Source organism: Heptranchias perlo, chromosome 4 (genome assembly GCF_035084215.1).
Source record: "Heptranchias perlo isolate sHepPer1 chromosome 4, sHepPer1.hap1, whole genome shotgun sequence".
NCBI classification, from domain to species: Eukaryota; Metazoa; Chordata; class Chondrichthyes; order Hexanchiformes; family Hexanchidae; genus Heptranchias; species Heptranchias perlo.
Genome location: NC_090328.1, coordinates 8084679 through 8104717, shown reverse-complemented (window position 1 = coordinate 8104717; position 20039 = coordinate 8084679). Strand labels below are relative to the sequence as shown.

The window sequence follows — 20039 nt, the reverse complement described above, 5'->3', positions numbered from 1 at the left end:
CAGTACTGCAGTGGAGATATCGTATATTTGCATCCCTGGTATGGGACTCGAACCCACAAACTTCTGAAACGGAGGCGAGCATGCTCCCCACTGGGCTGGCGTACATTTATAAACAACGTGTGCGTCTCCTAATGGAACATTATAAACCGGGTTTGGAAGTGCAGGGCTACCAGCGAAGAGGAAAACCAACTCAAATCACCACTATTTTCATTGGGCTGTTCTTATTTCCTTTGTTAAAGCAGAAGAGTTTTACCTGCCGCTCCAAGGAGAATCTCTTCGACATCTTCTCCTCTAGAGTTAACCCGGTATCATATTCACCGAACCGTTTGTCAACAAATGTGTTGGCCTTGTCCTTCTCCCGGTACTCTTTCAGCAAAGTCTCTCTGCGCTGGAAGACAAGTGAATAATAAACAAATCTTCAATTTTGCCCATGAAAATAGACAGTGCAATATTCGTCTATTTGCTTAGACTCTGACTCGATGATCCCAAATTAAACTGGATGGTTTTTTTAATATAAACATTGTCTTTCTGGTTGTCCCATTGAGAGTTAGTACGTAGAATATACACGGTATCACTTAACAAAAATAAAGGCCCAGAATTAGCTGGAGTAGGGCATCACGCGACATGCCACGTTTGTTAAGTACCAGCTGTAACTTTCTGCGGCGAGTTTCATTCATTTTAACAGCACAAAAGCAGCAATTTCTTAAAATTCACGGGGAGGTTGAAGGTGAGCTGCCGTTTTTGTGGTGAAAATTGTCCAGCAATTTATGGGGATTCAGATATCACGGGGTATCTCTTCCTCCCCTCAAACTGCTGGGTTATTTACACACTAATAATGGCGTGCGCATTAAACTCGCTGTTATTTTCCCAGCAAATTCTGGCCCATCGTCTTTCTGGTTAGCCCGGAGAGAGTTAGCAGGTAGAATATACACAGCATCAATTAAAAAAAAAATAACAACTCTTGGGTTATTAACGGGGCTAGTGATTTGATGCGGCAAATGACTAATTGATCAGAAATAATCAGATCCCCCACTTCCGAGACTTTTGAGAGCATCATTCCAGTATTCAGGCAGCAAATCGAAGTGCCCCAGGAACAATGGAATTTCAGGGACATGCTGCCGAAAGTCGACGATGCACCAAATCACTTGCTTTAAAACATCCATATGTAACATGAAAACAGTACTTCAGCATCCTACTTCTTAAAAAATAAACAAATTCACACAAAGATCAGTGTTGCATCAATGATTCTAGATTGGGTATTGTGCAATAGAATCATAGAATCATAGAAGTTTACAACATGGAAACAGGCCCTTTGGCCCAACATGTCCATGTCGCCCAGTTTATACCACTAAGCCAGTCCCAATTTCCTGCACTTGGCCCATATCCCTCTATACCCATCTTACCCATGTAACTGTCCAAATGCTTTTTAAAAGACAAAATTGTTCCCGCCTCTACTACTGCCTCTGGCAGCTCGTTCCAGACACTCACCACCCTTTGAGTGAAAAAATTGCCCCTCTGGACCCTTTTGTATCTCTCCCCTCTCACCTTAAATCTATGCCCCCTCGTTATAGACTCCCCTACCTTTGGGAAAAGATTTTGACTATCTACCTTATCTATGCCCCTCATTATTTTATAGACTTGTATAAGATCACCCCTCAACCTCCTACTCTCCAGGGAAAAAAGTCCCAGTCTATCTAACCTCTCCCTATAAGTCAAACCATCAAGTCCCGGCAGCATCCTAGTAAATCTTTTCTGCACTCTTTCTAGTTTAATAATATCCTTTCTATAATAGGGTGACCAGAACTGTACACAGTATTCCAAGTGTGGCCTAACTAATGTCTTGTACAACTTCAACAAGACATCCCAACTCCTGTATTCAATGTTCTGACCAATGAAACCAAGCAAGCTGAATGCCTTCTTCACCACCCTATCCACCTGTGACTCCACTTTCAAGGAGCTATGAATCTGTACTCCGAGATCTCTTTGTTCTATAACTCAGGAGAAGGGGTTAATTAATAATCTTGTTGTGCGGGGTCCTTTAGGGAAGAGTGACTATAACATGATAGAATTCTTCATTAAGATGGAAAGTGAAGCAGTCCAATCCGAAACCAGGGTCCTAAATCCAAACAAAGGAAACTACGAAGGTATGAGGAGTGAGTTGGCTACGATAGATTGGGGAGCTTCATTAAAAGGCATGACGATGGATAGGCAATGGCTAACATTTAAGGAAAGAATGCATAAATTGCAACAATTATACATTCCTTTCTGGCACAAAAACACAAAAGGAAAAGCGGACCAACCATGGCTAACAAAAGAAATTAAGGATAGTATTAGATCCAAAGAAGAATCATATAAAGTTGCCAGAAAAAGTAGCAAGCCTGAGGATTGGGAGCAGTTTAGAATTCAGCAAAAAAGGACCAAGAGATTGATTAAGAGGGGAAAAATAGAGTATGAGAGTAAACTTGCAAGGAACATAAAAGTGGACTGTAAAAGCTTCTACAAGTATGTAAAAAGAAAAAGATTAGTGAAGACAAATGTAGGTTCCTTACAGTCAGAAACAGGAGAATTTATAATGGGGAACAAGGAAATGGCAGAGCAATTAAACAAATACTTTGGTTCTGTCTTCACGGAAGAGGACACAAATAACTTCCCAGAAATGCTAGGGAACCAAGGGACTGCCGAGAAGGAGGAATTAAAGGAAATTAGTATTAGTAAAACAATAGTGCTGGAGGAATTTACGGGATTGAAAGCCGATAAATCCTCAGGGCCTGATAATCTGCATCCCAGAGCACTAAAAGAGGTAGCCATGGAAATAGCGGATGCATTAGTTGTCATCTTCCAAATTCTACAGATTATGGAACAGTTCCTGCAGATTGGAGGGTGGCAAATGTAACCGCACTATTTAAAAGAGGGAGAGAGAAAACAGGGAACTACAGACCGGTTAGCCTAACATCAGTAGTAGGGAAAAGGCTAGAGTCTATTATAAAGGATGTGATAACAGGACACTTAGAAAATATCAACAGATTAGACAAAGTCAACATGGATTTATGAAAGGGAAATCATGTTTGACAAACCTACTGGAGTTTTTTGAGGCTGTAACTGGTAGAATAGGTAAGGGAGAACCAGTAGATGTGGTTTATTTGGATTTTCAGAAGGCCTTTGATAAAGTCCCACATAAGAGGTTAGTGTGCAAAATTAAAGCACATGGGATTGGGGGTAATATACTGGCATGGATTGAAAATTGGTTAACAGACAGGAAACAGAGAGTAGGAATAAATGGGTCTTTTTCGGGGTGGCAGGCAGTGACTAGTGGATCAGTGCTTGGGCCCCAGCTATTCACAATATATATCAATGATTTGGATGAGGGAACCAAATGTAATATTTCCAAGTTTGCTGACGAGACAAAACTAGATGGGATTGTGAGTTGCGAGGAGGATGCAAAGAGGCTTCAAGGCGATTTAGATAAGTTGAGTGAGTGGGCAAATACATGGCAGATGCAGTATAATGTGGATAAATATGAAGTTATCCACTTTGGAAGAAAAAACAGAAAGGCAGAGTGTTATTTAAATGGCAATAGATTGGGAAATGTTGATGTACAAAGGGACCTGGGTACCCTTATACACCAGTCACTGAAAGCAAACATGCAGGTGCAACAAGCGGTTAGGAAGGCAAATGGTATGTTGGCCTTCATTGCAAGAGGATTTGAGTACAGGAGCAAGGATGTCTTACTGCAGTTATACAGGGCCTTGGTGCAGTTTTGGTCTCCTTACCTAAGGATATACTTGCCATAGAGGGAGTGCAGTGAAGGTTCACCAAATTGATTCCTGGGATGGCAGGACTGTCATATGAGAAGAGATTGGGTCAACTTGGCCTGTATTCACTCGAGTTTAGAGTCACAGTCTCAGGATACGGGGTATGCCATTTAGAAACGAGATGAGGAGAAATTTCTTCACTCAGAGGGTGGTGAACCTGTGGAATTCTCTACCACAGAAGGCAGTGGAGGCCAAGTCATTAGATATATTCAAGAAGGAGATAGATATATTTCTTAATGCTAAAGGGATCAAGGGATATGGGGAAAAAGCAGGAACAGGGTACTGAGTTAGACGATCAGCCATGATCATTTTGAATGGCGGAGCAGGCCCAAAGGGCCGAATGGCCTACTCTTGCTCCTATTTTCTATGTTTTCTAGGAATGGGAGGGGATCTCATTGAAACATATAAAATTCTGACAGGGCCAGGCAGACTGGATGCCGGGAGGATGTTTCCCCTGGTGGGGGGTCCAGAACGAGGGGTCACTGTCTCAGGATACAGGGTAGGGCATTTAGGACTGAGATGAGGAGAAATTTCTTCACTCAGAGGGTGGTGAACCTGTGGAATTCTCTACCACAGAAGGCTGTGGAGGCCAAATCACTGAATATATTTAAGAAGGAGCTGGATAGATTTCTAGACACAAAAGACATCAAGGGGTATGGGGAGAGAGCGGGAATATGGTATTGAGGTAGAGGATCAGCCATGATCATATTGAATGGCGGAGCAGGCTCGAAGGGCCGAATGGCCTACTCCTGCTCCTATTTTCTATGTTTCTAAGTAACACATAGACACAGACACACACACACAAACACAGAGACACACACGTATAGACACAGAGGCACGCACACATACGCACACAATCTCCTTTAAGAATGGAATGTAAAATAAATAGTAACATTCAGTTGCTGTTTGTGATGGGGAACGTTTTGTGCCGGAGGAAATATTTGATGAAGACACGCCCCTTGTTTTGAATGGACTTTTCCCTTTTCCATTTGGACCCACTTGTGATGTCAATAAGTCCTTTGGACACCTTCCTGAACATTGCTCTTATCTTCCCTGACGTCTCGGGGGGGATAATTTTCCAACTTTGAGCTCCCAGGTCGTTAATTCAGGCGTGCGCCTCTCACACTTTTCTGACCAGTGCTCTCAGCAGCTGAGGCCCCTCCCTCACCAGAGGCACAAAATCGGAAAATTGCCCCTCGTGAGTTCGCGGAGCGAGCAGCTGAGCCACACAGACTGTAGGGTTGCCAACCCTCCAGGATTGTCCTGGAGCCTCCAGGAATTAAAGGCTAATCTCCTGGACACTTGCTGAGAGCAAAACCCAGGAGAAAAATCAAACAGGTATTAAAATAAACATTTTTTCTTTCCCTTTCCATGAACATGTTTGTTTATTAGTTTTAAAAATATTGGAGATGGGGATAAAGGCTGTTTGACTGACAGTCAAGATTCATCCAATCGGGTAACAAAAAGTTTATTCCTTTCCAATTGGCTGGGGAAGACCGTGCGTCACGGGGTGGGCATGTTGGGCGACCAATGGCAGGAGCGTGAGGGCGGGGCGGTTGGAGGCGGGAGGTCACGTGACGAAAGCTCTTAGAATACGTCCAACCAGAGTGGGCAACCCTAACAGACAGGGAAGGCCCCTGTGCTGAGATAGCTTAACTTAGCCAAGCGGCCCTCTAACTTGGAGCAGGAAGTGTTGGCCATGACCATATGAATGGTGGAGCAGGCTCGATGGGCCGAATGGCCTACTCATAGGAACAGGAGTTGGCCATTCAGCCCCTCGTGCCTGCTACGCCATTTGATAAGATCATGGCTGATCTGTGATCTAACTCCATATACCTGCCTTTGGCCCATATCCCTTAATACCTTTGGTTGCCAAAAAGCCATCTATCTCACATTTAAATTTAGTAATTGAGCTAGTATCAATTGCCGTTTGCGGAACAGAGTTCCAAACTTCTACCACCCATTGTGTGTGTAGAAATGTTTTCTAATCTCACTCCTGAAAGGTCTGGCTCTAATTTTTAGACTGTGCCCCCTACTCCTAGAATCCCCAACCAGCAGAAATAGTTTCTCTCTATCCACCCTATCTGTTCCCCTTAATATCTTATAAACTTCGATCAGATCACCCCTTAACCTTCAAAACTCTAGAGAATACAACCCCAATTTGTGTAATCTCTCCTTGTAACTTAACCCTTGAAGTCCGGGTATCATTCTATTAAACCTACGCTGCACTCCCTTCAAGGCCAATATGTCCTTCCGAAGGTGCGGTGCCCAGAACTGCTCACAGTACTCCAGGTGCAGTCTAACCAGGGTTTTGTATAGCTGCAGCATAACTTCTGCTCCCTTGTACTCCAGTCCTCTGGATATAAAGGCCAGCATTCCATTAGCCTTATTGATTATTTTCTGCACCTGTTCATGACACTTCAATGATCTATGCACCTGAACCCCTAAGTCCCTTTGGACATCCACAGTTTTTAACTTTTTACCATTTGGAAAGTACCCTGTTCTATCCTTTTTTGATCCAAAGTGGATGACCTCACATTTGTCTACATTGAATTCCATTTACCATAAGACCATAAGAGATAGGAGCAGGGGTAGGCCATTCGGCCCCTCGAGCCTGCTCCGCCATTCAATGAGATCATGACTGATCTGATTTTTACCTCAACTCCACTTTTCCGCCTTTTCCCCATATCCTTTGACTCCCTCGCTGATCAAAAATTTATCTAACTCAGCCTTGAATGTATTCAATGACTCGGCCTCCACAGCTTTTTGGGGTAAAGAATTCCAAAGATTCACGACCCTCTGGGAGAAGAAATTTCTCCTCATTTCCGTCTTAAACGGGCGACCCCTTATTCTGAGACTATGCCCCCTAGTTTCAGATTCCCCCGTGAGGGGTAACATCCTCTCAGCATCTACCCTATCGCATCCCCTCAGAATCTTGTATGTTTCAATAAGATCTCCTCTCATTCTTTTAAACTCCAATGAGTATAGACCCAACCTGTTCAATCTTTCCTCATAAGACAACCCTTCCATACCTGGAATCAACCTAGTGAACCTTCTCTGAACTGCCTCCAATGCAAGTATGTCCTTCCTTAAATAAGGGCACCAGAACTGTATGCAGTACTCCAGGTGTGGTCTCACCAGCACCCTGTGCAGATGTAGCATGCCTTCCCTGCTTTTATACTCCATCCCCCTAGAAATAAAGGCCAATATGCCGTTTGCCGTCTGGATTACTTGCTGCATACCTCCTGTATGTTGACTTTTTGTATTTCATGTACGAGGACACCCAGATCTTTCTTTCATGCTCCCCTCCTCCTGGGATTATCATGTGCTGCCGGTTAACTGTGGCAGAGTGACCATAAGCAGTTGGAATGACGGGCAGTGATCTACTATGCTAGGATCCTGCCCGTTTAACGCCCCCATCCAACTTCCACCAGAAGCATCCACCATTATAATAAAACCAGCCTGCCCAAGAAAGGAAGACTTGCATTTCTTTTTGCCACAGTTTTGCCCATTCATCTAATCTATCAATATCCCTTTGTAATTTTATGTTTTCATCTACAATGCTTACAATGCCACCAATCTTTGTGTCATCAGCAAACTTAGATATGAGACTTTCTATGCCTTCATCTAAGTCGTTAATAAATATTGTGAATAATTGAGGCCCCAAGACAGATCCCTGCGGGACTCCACTAGTCACATCCTGCCAATGTGAATACTTACCCATTATCCCTGCTCTCTGTCGCCTTTTGCTCAGCCAATTTCCTAACCAAGTCCGTACTTTTCCCTCGATTCCATGGGCTTCTATCTTAGCTAACAGTCTCTTATGTGGGAACTTATCAAATGCCTTCTGGAAGTCCATATAAATAACATCCATTGACATTCCCCTGTCCACTACTTGAATTTTTTGAAGAGGTGATTAAATCAGGTTTGTCAGGCTATTTTCTCCTATTTTCTATGTTTCTATGAAGAACTAAGGATTTGTGGACAACTTGACCCTTAGCCAGATGATGAGACCGAGGTGTAGCACAGTGATTAATTTTAATCTGGGGCTACACTTCTGCAAAGTAAACCAAGTGTAAAATGGTCTCTAGCCTCAGGAATACACTGCCGCTGGTGAGGTGGGTGCTGACTCTCTGCACGCCTTAAGAGGAAACTGGACTGGTTCCTGACTGGGGCAGAGGCCGCTGCATATAGAAGGTAGGTGTCATTATAGATAACACTTGGTCCATGTGATTTCCAGGACTGGTTTCGATCACCTGAGAGGGTCGGAGAGGCATTTTCCAGAGTACTCTATCCCTTATTGGCCCTGGGTTTTTCTGGGTTTACACGGCTGGATGCTGAAAGGGGGACGGAGGACAGGATGGGGACGGTGAGGAAGTTTCCAGTCATGACGCTCCGGGTTCCGGCCATCATGAGTGTGGGGCAGGCTTGCTGGGCTAGCTGGTCTTTTCCTGCCTGGCATTGTCGTATGTTTCGTACTCAGCCATCCGACACCTGAGCCAGAGCAGTGCTCTCGGGTGCTGCTGATGGACTGGCCAGTCTGGCTCAACGATGGGGCCTGGAGGGGTCAACCTTTTACTGAGGGTTGGGATTCTTCCGGACTCAATGTCAGGTTACCCTGCAAGCCAGTGCTCAAACTACTAGGGCGGTCCTAGTTATTCCAGCAGCAGGCAGCTTACTGATACTGTGCTGGTTAAGTTGCACGATATTTAACTGACTGAACTCCTGCAGTAACCCTACACCAACTTGGGAAGTCCCCTAAGCCTTGGGCCCTTGCCAATCTGGTTCAAGTAAAGTCGGAGTGCAATCCTACAGTGAGGTTATCCGCACTCTGTGTGTTTCTCAGCAGTCTAGCTTGGAGACTCTAAAGATAGTGATAGAAACATAGAAAATAGGAGCAGGAGTTGGCCATTCGGCCCTTCGAGCCTGCTCCGCCATTCAATATGATCATGGCTGATCCTCTTTCTCAGTATTATATTCCCACTCTCTCCCCATACCCCTTGATGTCTTCTGTGTCTAGAAATCTATCCAGCTCCTTCTTAAATATAATCAGTGACTTGGCCTCCACTGCCTTCTGTGGTACAGAATTCCACAGGTTCACTACCCTCTGAGTGAAGAAATTTCTCCTAATCTCAGTACTAATTGTCCTACTCTGTATCCTGAGACTGTGACCTCTCGTTCTGGACCCCTCAGCCAGGGGAAACATCCTCCCTGCATCCAGTCTGTTTAGCTCCGTCAGAGTTTTATATGTTTCAATGAGATCCCCTCTCATTCTTCTAAATACTAGTGAATACAGGCCGAGTCAACCCAATCCCTCCTCATACGACAGTCCTGCCTTCCCAGGGATCAGTCTGGTGAACCTTTGCTGCACTCTCTCTACGACAAGTATATCCTTACTTAGTTCAGGAAACCAAAACTGCACACAATACTCCAGGTGCGGCCTCACCAAGGCCCTGTATAACTGCAGTAAGACATCCCTGCTCCTGTACTCAAATCCTCTTGCAATGAAGGCCAACATACCATTTGCCTTCCTAACTGCTTGCTGCACCTGCATGTTTGCTTTCAGTGACTGGTGTACAAGGACACCCAGGTCCCTTTGTACATCAACATTTCCCAATCTATCACCATTGAAATATACTCTGCCTTTCTGTTTTTCCTTCCAAAGTGGGTAACTTCACATTTATCCACATTATACTGCATCTGCCATGTATTTGCCCACTCACTCAACTTGTCTAAATCGCCTTGAAGCCTCTTTGCATCCTCCTCACAACTCACGATCCCACCTAGTTTTGTGTCATCAGCAAACTTGGAAATAATACATTTGGTTCCCTCATCCAAATCATTGATATATATTGTGAATAGCTGGGGCCTAAGCACTGATCCCTGCAGTATCCCACTAGTCACTGCCTGCCACCCCGAAAAAGGCCCATTTATTCCTACTCTCTGTTTCCTGTCTGTTAACCAATTTTCAATCCATGTCAGTATATTACCACCAATCCCACGTGCTTTAATTTTGCACACTAACCTCTTATGTGAGACTTTATCAAAGGCCTTCTGAAAATGGGTTTCAGCTGTCCGACACCCAGCTAACCAAAAAAACCCCACCTGGGCTTGATGCACATTGTCTAAAACCCATAATGGGATTATTTGGCAATTCACCGGCACAGAAACCGAAGGCAGTTATAGTTAGTCACATTTGCCAATTAAACTTGGGGGGTTGTTCTCCTTAGATCAGAGAAGGTTAACAGGAGATTTAGTGCAAGTGTTAAAAAAAAAACTTTCATAATTTTGAAGAGTAGATAGGGAGAAACTGTTTCCACTGGCAGGAGGATCAGCAACCAGAGGACTGGCAAAAGAACCAGACGAAGATGAGGGGAATTTTTTTTACGCAGCGAGTTGTTACGATCTGGAATTCACTGCCTGAAAGGGTGGACAAATGTAAGGAATCTTACAACACCAGGTTATAGTCCAACAGTTTTATTTGAAAATCACAAGCTTTCGGAGTTTACCTCCTTCAGCTTGTGATTTTCAAATAAAACTGTTGGACTATAACCTGGTGTTGTAAGATTCCTTACATTTGTCCACCCCAGTCCATCACCGGCATCTCCACATCATGAAAGGGTGGTGGAAGCAGATTCAATAATGACTTTCAAAAGGGAACTGGATAAATACTCAAAAAGAAAAAACTTAAAGGGCTATGGGGAAAGAGCAAGGGGGAGTGGAACTAATTGGATAGCGCTTTCAAAGAACCAGCAAAGGCATAATGGGCCGAATGGCCTCCTTCTGTGCTGTAAGATTCTATGATTAGCATAAAATTATATGACATATACAACAGGTGAAGCAAAATATAATCTCTTACCCTTTTAATAGATTTAGATCGGGATATTCCAGGCAGACCACGGTCATGCTTCGTCTTCCGGCCAAGAATATCGAACTTCTGCTTGTTTATTTTCACCTCGAACGGATTTGTCTTGATGTCTCGCATGGATTTTGTCATCCGTATTTTATCGGAAGTAATCTTCTTCTTCTGAACTTTCCCCATCTTTCACCGCTCTGAATAAATGATGAAAAAAAATCCTTTGCAACGCGTACAACTGCCTTCACAAGCTTATTTAATGCATCGGGACCTGAACATGATAGGAAAATACATACTTCAAGGCATGTAAACAGTAAACTGGTAGTAAGAGGGGGGTGGGGCCGATCATGGACCAAAAAGGAGATCTACGCATGGAGGCAGAGGGCATGGCCGACATACTAAATGAGTACTCTGCGTCTGTCTTTACCAAGGAAGATGATGCTGCCAGAGTCTCAGTAAAGGGAGATGTAAGTGAGATACTAGATGGGCTAAAAATTGATAAAGAGGAGGTGCTAGAAAGGCTTGCGGTCCGGATGGGATGCATCCTAGGTTGCCGAGGGAAGTAAGGGTAGAAATTGCGGAGGTACTGGCCGTAATCTTACAAACATCCTTAGGTACCAGAGGACTGGAGAGTTGCAAATGTTACATCCTTGTTCAAAAAAGGGTGTAAGGATAAACCTAACAACGACAGGCCAGACAGTTTAACCTCGGCGGTGGGGAAACTTTTAGAAACGATAATCCAGGACAGAATTAGCAGTCACTTGGACAAGTGTGGTTTGATTAGGGAAAGCCAGCATGGATTTGTTAAAGTTTTTAACCAACTTGATAAAGTTTTTTGATGAGGGCAACGCAGTTCATGTGGTGTATATGGACTTTCAAAAGGCATTTGATAAAGTGCCGCATAATAGGCTTGTCATCAAGATTGAAGCCCATGGAATAAAAGGGGCAGTAGCAGCATAGATATAGAATTGGCTAAGTAACAGGAAACAGAGAGTAGTGGTGAACGGTTGTTTTTCGGACTGGAGGGAGGTGTGCAGCGATGTTCCCCAGGGGTCGGTGCTGGAACCACTGCTTTTCTTGATATATATTAATGACTTGGACTTGGGTGTACAGGACACAATTTCAAAATTTGCAGATGACACAAAACTTGGAAGTGCAGTGAACAGTGAGGAGGATAGTGATAGACTTCAAGAGGATACAGACAGGCAGGTAGAATGGGCGGATATGTGGCAGATGAAATTTATCACAGAAAAATGCAAGGTGATTCATTTTGTTAGGGAGAATGAGGAAAGGCAATAAACACTGAAGGACACAATTTTAAAAGGGGTATAGGAACAGAGGGTATATGTGCACAAAGGTGGCAGGGCAGGTTGAGAAAGCGGTTAAAACGTACGGGATCCTGGGCTTTATAAATAGACGCATAGAGTACAAAATTATGGAAGTCTTACTGCAGTTATACAGAGCCTTGGTGAGACCACATCTGGAGAATTGTGTGCAGTTTTGGTCTCCTTATCTGAGGAAGGATGTCCTTGCCTTGGAGGGAGTGCAACGAAGGTTTACCGGACCGAATCCTGGGATGGCAGGACTGACGTATGAGGAGAGATTGGGTCGACTAGGTCTATATTCGCTAGGAGAATATTGTATTGAATCTGCCTCCACCACCCCCTCGGGCAGTGCATTCCAGATCCTGACCACTCACTGTGTAAAAAAGATTTTCCTCATGTCACCTTTGGTTCTTTTGCCAATCACCTTAAATCTATGTCCTCTGGTTCTTGACCCTTCTGCCAATGGGAAAAATTTCTCTCTATCTACTCTGTCTAGACCCTTCATGATTTTGAATACCTCTATCAAATCTCCTCTCAACCTTCTCTGTTCCAAGGAGAACTACCCCAGCTTCTTTAGGCAAGAGGGGCGACAGTGCAATGAAGTTAGGGGGGAGTGGGCACGGGTTTGGGGGGGGAGTGGGCACGGGTTTGGGGGGGGGGAGTGGGCACGGGTTTGGGGGGGGAGTGGGCACGGGTTTGGGGGGGGGGAGTGGGCACGGGTTTGGGGGGGGGGGAGTGGGCACGGGTTTGGGGGGGGGGAGTGGGCACGGGTTTGGGGGGGGGGAGTGGGCACGGGTTTGGGGGGGGGGGAGTGGGCACGGGTTTGGGGGGGGGGAGTGGGCACGGGTTTGGGGGGGGGAGTGGGCACGGGTTTGGGGGGGGGGAGTGGGCACGGGTTTGGGGGGGGGAGTGGGCACGGGTTTGGGGGGGGGGAGTGGGCACGGGTTTGGGGGGGGGAGTGGGCACGGGTTTGGGGGGGGGAGTGGGCACGGGTTTGGGGGGGGAGTGGGCACGGGTTTGGGGGGGGAGTGGGCACGGGTTTGGGGGGGGGAGTGGGCACGGGTTTGGGGGGGGAGTGGGCACGGGTTTGGGGGGGGAGTGCGCACGGGTTTGGGGGGAGTGCGCACGGGTTTGGGGGGGAGTGAGGACGCGTTTGGGGGGGAGTGAGGACGCGTTTGGGGGGGGAGTGAGGACGCGTTTGGGGGGGGAGTGAGGACGCGTTTGGGGGGGAGTGAGGACGCGTTTGGGGGGGGAGTGAGGACGCGTTTGGGGGGTAGTGAGGACGCGTTTGGGGGGGGGAGTGAGGACGCGTTTGGGGGGGAGTGAGGACGCGTTTGGGGGGGGAGTGAGGACGCGTTTGGGGGGGGGAGTGAGGACGCGTTTGGGGGGGGAGTGAGGACGCGTTTGGGGGGGGAGTGAGGACGCGTTTGGGGGGGGAGTGAGGACGCGTTTGGGGGGGGAGTGAGGACGCGTTTGGGGGGGGAGTGAGGACGCGTTTGGGGGGGGAGTGAGGACGCGTTTGGGGGGGGAGTGAGGACGCGTTTGGGGGGGGAGTGAGGACGCGTTTGGGGGGGGAGTGAGGACGCGTTTGGGGGGGAGTGAGGACGCGTTTGGGGGGGGGAGTGAGGACGCGTTTGGGGGGGGGAGTGAGGACGCGTTTGGGGGGGGGAGTGAGGACGCGTTTGGGGGGGGGAGTGAGGACGCGTTTGGGGGGGGGAGTGAGGACGCGTTTGGGGGGGGAGTGAGGACGCATTTGGGGGGGTAGTGAGGACGCGTTTGGGGGGGGAGTGAGGACGCGTTTGGGGGGGGAGTGAGGACGCGTTTGGGGGGGGAGTGAGGACGCGTTTGGGGGGTGGAGTGAGGACGCGTTTGGGGGGGGAGTGAGGACGCGTTTGGGGGGGGTAGTGAGGACGCGTTTGGGGGGGGGGGAGTGAGGACGCGTTTGGGGGGGGGAGTGAGGACGCGTTTGGGGGGGGAGTGAGGACGCGTTTGGGGGGGAGTGAGGACGCGTTTGGGGGGGGAGTGAGGACGCGTTTGGGGGGGGAGTGAGGACGCGTTTGGGGGGGGAGTGAGGACGCGTTTGGGGGGGGAGTGAGGACGCGTTTGGGGGGGGAGTGAGGACGCGTTTGGGGGGGGAGTGAGGACGCGTTTGGGGGGGGAGTGAGGACGCGTTTGGGGGGGGAGTGAGGACGCGTTTGGGGGGGGAGTGAGGACGCGTTTGGGGGGGAGTGAGGACGCGTTTGGGGGGGAGTGAGGACGCGTTTGGGGGGGGAGTGAGGACGCGTTTGGGGGGGGAGTGAGGACGCGTTTGGGGGGGGGAGTGAGGACGCGTTTGGGGGGGGGAGTGAGGACGCGTTTGGGGGGGGGAGTGAGGACGCGTTTGGGGGGGGGAGTGAGGACGCGTTTGGGGGGGGGAGTGAGGACGCGTTTGGGGGGGGGGAGTGAGGACGCGTTTGGGGGGGGGAGTGAGGACGCGTTTGGGGGGGGGGAGTGAGGACGCGTTTGGGGGGGGGAGTGAGGACGCGTTTGGGGGGGGGAGTGAGGACGCGTTTGGGGGGGGGAGTGAGGACGCGTTTGGGGGGGGGAGTGAGGACGCGTTTGGGGGGGAGTGAGGACGCGTTTGGGGGGGAGTGAGGACGCGTTTGGGGGGGGAGTGAGGACGCGTTTGGGGGGGGGAGTGAGGACGCGTTTGGGGGGGGGAGTGAGGACGCGTTTGGGGGGGGGAGTGAGGACGCGTTTGGGGGGGGAGTGAGGACGCGTTTGGGGGGGGAGTGAGGACGCGTTTGGGGGGGAGTGAGGACGCGTTTGGGGGGGGAGTGAGGACGCGTTTGGGGGGGAGTGAGGACGCGTTTGGGGGGGGAGTGAGGACGCGTTTGGGGGGGAGTGAGGACGCGTTTGGGGGGGAGTGAGGACGCGTTTGGGGGGGAGTGAGGACGCGTTTGGGGGGGGAGTGAGGACGCGTTTGGGGGGGAGTGAGGACGCGTTTGGGGGGGAGTGAGGACGCGTTTCGGGGGGAGTGAGGACGCGTTTCGGGGGGAGTGAGGACGCGTTTGGGGGGGAGTGAGGACGCGTTTCGGGGGGAGTGAGGACGCGTTTCGGGGGGAGTGAGGACGCGTTTCGGGGGGAGTGAGGACGCGTTTCGGGGGGAGTGAGGACGCGTTTCGGGGGGAGTGAGGACGCGTTTCGGGGGGAGTGAGGACGCGTTTCGGGGGGAGTGAGGACGCGTTTGGGGGGGGAGTGAGGACGCGTTTGGGGGGGAGTGAGGACGCGTTTGGGGGGGAGTGAGGACGCGTTTCGGGGGGAGTGAGGACGCGTTTCGGGGGGAGTGAGGACGCGTTTCGGGGGGAGTGAGGACGCGTTTCGGGGGGAGTGAGGACGCGTTTCGGGGGGAGTGAGGACGCGTTTCGGGGGGAGTGAGGACGCGTTTCGGGGCGTGAGGACGCGTTTCGGGGGCGTGAGGACGCGTTTCGGGGGCGTGAGGACGCGTTTTGGGGGGGAATGAGGATGAGTTTGGAGGGGAGTGACGATGAGTTTGGGGAGGAGTGAGGATGAGTTTGGGGAGGAGTGAGGATGAGTTTGGGGAGGAGTGAGGATGAGTTTAGAGGGGAGTGAGGATGAGTTTGGGGAGGAGTGAGGATGAGTTTAGAGGGGAGTGAGGATGAGTTTGGGGAGGAGTGAGGATGAGTTTGGGGAGGAGTGAGGATGAGTTTGGGGAGGAGTGAGGATGAGTTTAGAGGGGAGTGAAGATGTTAAGTGGGGGGGGTGAGGATGAGTTTAGGGTGAGGGTGAGGGTGTTAAGGGGGGGAGTGAGTCTCGAGTCGCCTCCGATCCACCACGCCAGGTCCCGGGCCGCACTGACCGAGATTCAGATGTTTTAAAGACTGACCGCTTGCTGTCTTTTGCGAACAGTATAAAGAGGCCCGGGTACTCACCGTCACCGGGGGGGAGAGAGGGTCTCTCACTCCGCGCGCCCGTCACCACGGAGACCGCGAGTCTCTCGCGCGAGGCCCGGACACCACCTGCACCCACACGCCACGTGTCAAAGGTCACTAGCCGTCGCGTGAGCGGCCGAGCACTTCCGTTTCCAGGATGCAGCCGTTTCGAACGCCGCCATCTTTGTTGCGGGCAAGTGTGACCCTGGAAGGCCTGAGGTCGCCCAAAAAGCCAATTTGTCAGTTCCCTCACTCACTGCACAGAGACGGAAGATCTTTTAACGTTTCAGCAATTGTATGTTCGATAATCTTACCCCAAAAACAAATGCTGCAGTTTGACCTTGAAGAATTTTATAAGGTAAAAGGTCCACACAAAAAAAAATAGAAAATCAAAATCAGGAAATGTTCCAGTCTATTGGGTGTGATTAAGACCAAATACAAATTGGTCAGGAAGGTCATTGCACGAATAATGATCAATTGATCACCTCTGATCGGTGACTGTCTCTGATTTGTCACATTGCTTGTCTGACATCCAGTACTGGATGAGCAGAGATTTCCTCCTACTAAATATTGGGAAGACCGAGGCCATTGTCTTCGGTCCCCGCCGCAAACTCCGTTCCCCAGCCACCGACTCCATCCCTCTCCCTGGCCACCGTCTGAGGCTGAACCAGACCGTTCGCAACTTTAGCGTCCTATTTGACCCCGAGATGAACTTCCGACCAAATATCCGCTCCATCACCAAAACTGCCTACTTCCACCCCCGTAACATCGCCTGTCTCCGCCCCCGCCTGAGCTCATCTGCTGCTGAAACCCTCATCCACGCCTTTGTTATCCCTAGACTTGACTATTCCAATGCTCTCCTGGCCGGCCTCCCACCTTACACCCTCCACAAACTTGAGCTCATCCAAAACTCTGTCGCTCGTATCCTAACTCACACCGAGTTCTGTTCACCCATCACCCCCTGTGCTCGTTGACCTATATTGGCTCTTGGTCTGGCAATGCCTCGATTTTAAAATTCTCATCCTTGTTTTCAAATCCCTCACTCCTCCCTATCTCTGTAACCTCCTCCAGCCCTACAACCCCTCCGAAATCTCTGCGCTCGTCCAATTCTGGCCTCTTGCGCATCCCCGATTTTAATCGTTCCACCATTGGCGGCCGTGCCTTCAGCTGCCGAGGTCTGGAATTCCCTCCCTAAACTTCTCCATCTCTCTACCTCTCCTCCTTTAAGACGGTCCTTAAAACCTACCTCTTTGTCCTAATAGCTCATGTGGCTCGGTGTCAAATTTTGAAAATGCTGCTGTGAAGTCTTGGGACAGTTTACTATGTTAAAGGCGCTATATAAATGCAAGTTGTTGTTGTGTACTGAGGGAATGCTGCACTGTCGGAAGTGCCGTCTTTCAGATGAGACGTTAAACTGAGGCCCCGTCTGCCTTCTCAGGTGGACGTGAAAGATTCCACGACTACTATTTCGAAGAAGAGCAGGATAGTTCTCCCCAGTGTCCTGGGCCAATATTTATCCTTATCCTTGGGTGTCGCTGGCGAGGCCAGCATTTATTGCCCATCCCTAATTTCCCTTGAGAAGGTGGTGGTGAGCCGCCTTCTTGTACCGCTGCAGTCCGTGTGGTGAAGGTTCTCCCACAGTGCTGTTAGGAAGGGAGTTCCAGGATTTTGACCCAGCGACGATGAAGGAACGGCGATATATTTCCAAATCGGGATGGTGTGTGACTTGGAGGGGAACGTGCAGGTGGTGGTGTTCCCATGTACCTGCTGCTCTTGTCCTTCTAGGTGGAAGAGGTCGCGGGTTTGGGAGGTGCTGTCGAAGAAGCCTTGGCGAGTTGCTGCAGTGCATCCTGTGGATGGTACACACTGCAGCCACAGTGCGCCGGTGGTGAAGGGAGTGAATGTTTAGGGTGGCGGATGGGGTGCCAATCAAGCGGGCTGCTTTGTCCTGGATGGTGTCGAGCTTCTTGAGTGTTGTTGGAGCTGCACTCATCCAGGCAAGTGGAGAGTATTCCATCACACTCCTGACTTGTGCCTTGTAGATGGTGGAAAGGCTTTGGGGAGTCAGGAGGTGAGTCATTCACCGCAGAATACCCAGCCTCTGACCTGCTCTTGTAGCCACAGTATTTATATGGCTGGTCCAGTTAAGTTTCTAGTCAATGATGACCCCCAGGATGTTGATGGTGGGGGATTCGGTGATGGTAATGCTGTTGAATGTCAAGGGGAGGTGGTTAGACTCTCTCTTGTTGGAGATGGTCATTGCCTGGCACTTGTCTGGCGTGAATGTCACTTGCCACTTATCAGCCCAAGCCTGGATGTTGTCCAGGTCTTACTGCACGCGGGCTCGGACTGCTTCATTATCTGAGGGGTTGCGAATGGAACTGAACATTGTGCAGTCATCAGCGAGCATCCCCATTTCTGACCTTATGATGGAGGGAAGGTCATTGATGAAGCAGCTGAAGATGGTTGGGCCTAGGACACTGCCCTGAGGAACTCCTGCAGCAATGTCCTGGGGCTGAGATGATTGGCCTCCAACAACCACTACCATCTTCCTTTGTGCTAGGTATGACTCCAGCCACTGGAGAGTTTCCCCCCTGATTCCCATTGACTTCAATTTTACTAGTGCTCCTTGGTGCCACACTCGGTCAAATGCGCACAGTGGCTGCAGTGTGTACCATCCACAGGATGCACTGCAGCAACTCACCAAGGCTTCTTCGACAGCACCTCCCAAACCCTCCCAAAAAGTACTTCATTGGCTGTAAAACGCTTTTGGACATCCTGGGGTGATGAACGGTGGTCTAGAAATGCAAGTCCTTTGGCTCTTTTTACCGTAAAGGGTCAAAGTTAGTGATCGTCCAGTTACTGCAGTCCATTAGGGTCACTGTAATCCTTTGTATCTCTTGGCTACGTTCCTACAGTGATTAGGCAGTGAGGAGCTGAGCCACACAGACCAGGAAGGCCCACTATTCTATTCCCAGTCCATGCTGAGTTACCTGATCTGAGCTGAGATGGCAAGAGGAGCGTTACAGTTGCCCTCCAATGACCCAAGGGAGGGAGGAGAAAGTCAGCTGGGGTTCCCACTCCTTGCCCACTATCCTACAGCCCCTGTTTAGAAAGTGTGCGTGGTGTTTGAACAGGAGTGGGGGGCTGGCCTGTGGTGCACTCAATATCTGGACCCACACAATGGCTGCTTAGGCTATGTGGAGGAGAAGTGAATCATCGCCTATGGAACTGTGGCCCAGAAATCAGTCAATGCCTTAAGGAGAAAGGGGAGAGGAAGAAATCGGTGGGGAAAGAAAGAGCAAGGAAAAAAAAAAATCACGATTTCTGCCTTATTACAATGTGTCTGCATATCTGCAGGGAATCCTCTGGAGGGCAGATGTGCAGGGAATCCACTGGAGGGCAGATGTGGAGCATTGCACATAGTTAGAGGTGGTGCATAAAAAGGTTTGAATCATCCCCCGCTCCCCCTTACAATTCCCCTCTTTTCTCCCGTCCTCCCTCCAGAGATTGTTCTGGAGTCTCCAGGAATTAAACACTAATCTCCCAGGACACTGCTGTAAGCCAACGCAGGAGAAATATCATAGGTGGCATTAAGAAATTTTTAAAAAAAATTTCTTTCATCACTTCCTTTTATTAGTTATAAAAATATTGGAGAGGGGGGAGAAAGGGCAGTTTGACTGACAGCCAAGGATCATTCAATCAGGGAATCAGGGAATCATAAACTGATACAGCACAGAAGGAGGCTATTTGGTCCATCGTGCCTGTACCGGCATTTTGAAAGAGCTATCCAATTAGTCGCACTCGCCCCACTCTTTCCCCACCACCCTGCAAATTTTTCCCCTTTATCCAATTCCCTTTTGAAAGTTATTACTGAATCTGCTTCCACCGCCCTTTCAGGCAGCTAATCCAGATCATAACAACTCGCTGCGTAAAAGAAATTCTCCTCATCTACCCCCCACCCCCCGGTTCTTTTTCCATTTATCATAAATCTGTGTCCTCTGGTTACCGACCCTCCTGCCAGTGGAAAATGTTGTTGGATACTAAGGTGGGGAGAATTAGAAAACTGAAAGGGTGAACTATTAGGGGCCGAACGACCTTTTCTCATCCTTGA

At 49.3% G+C, this 20039-nt stretch overlaps 2 protein-coding genes across 2 annotated transcripts in view; one reads left to right on the top strand and one right to left on the bottom strand.

Annotated features, from left to right (window-relative positions):
- Positions 1 to 16027, bottom strand: part of nop14 (NOP14 nucleolar protein homolog (yeast)) — a 51017-nt gene extending 34990 nt beyond the window's left edge. Inside the window, exons 1-3 of the mRNA XM_067982433.1 lie at positions 15926 to 16027; positions 10672 to 10865; positions 254 to 388 (exon numbers count right to left, since the gene is read on the bottom strand). Coding sequence (XP_067838534.1) covers positions 254 to 388; positions 10672 to 10854 — 318 coding nt within the window. The 5' untranslated portion in view covers positions 10855 to 10865; positions 15926 to 16027. The remainder of the gene's footprint in view (positions 1 to 253; positions 389 to 10671; positions 10866 to 15925) is intronic.
- Positions 16028 to 16141: 114 nt separating this feature from the next.
- mfsd10 (major facilitator superfamily domain containing 10) overlaps positions 16142 to 20039 on the top strand; it is a 50976-nt gene continuing 47078 nt past the window's right edge. The window contains exon 1 of the mRNA XM_067982432.1: positions 16142 to 16283. The gene's annotated coding sequence lies outside the window, so the exon portion shown is untranslated. The remainder of the gene's footprint in view (positions 16284 to 20039) is intronic.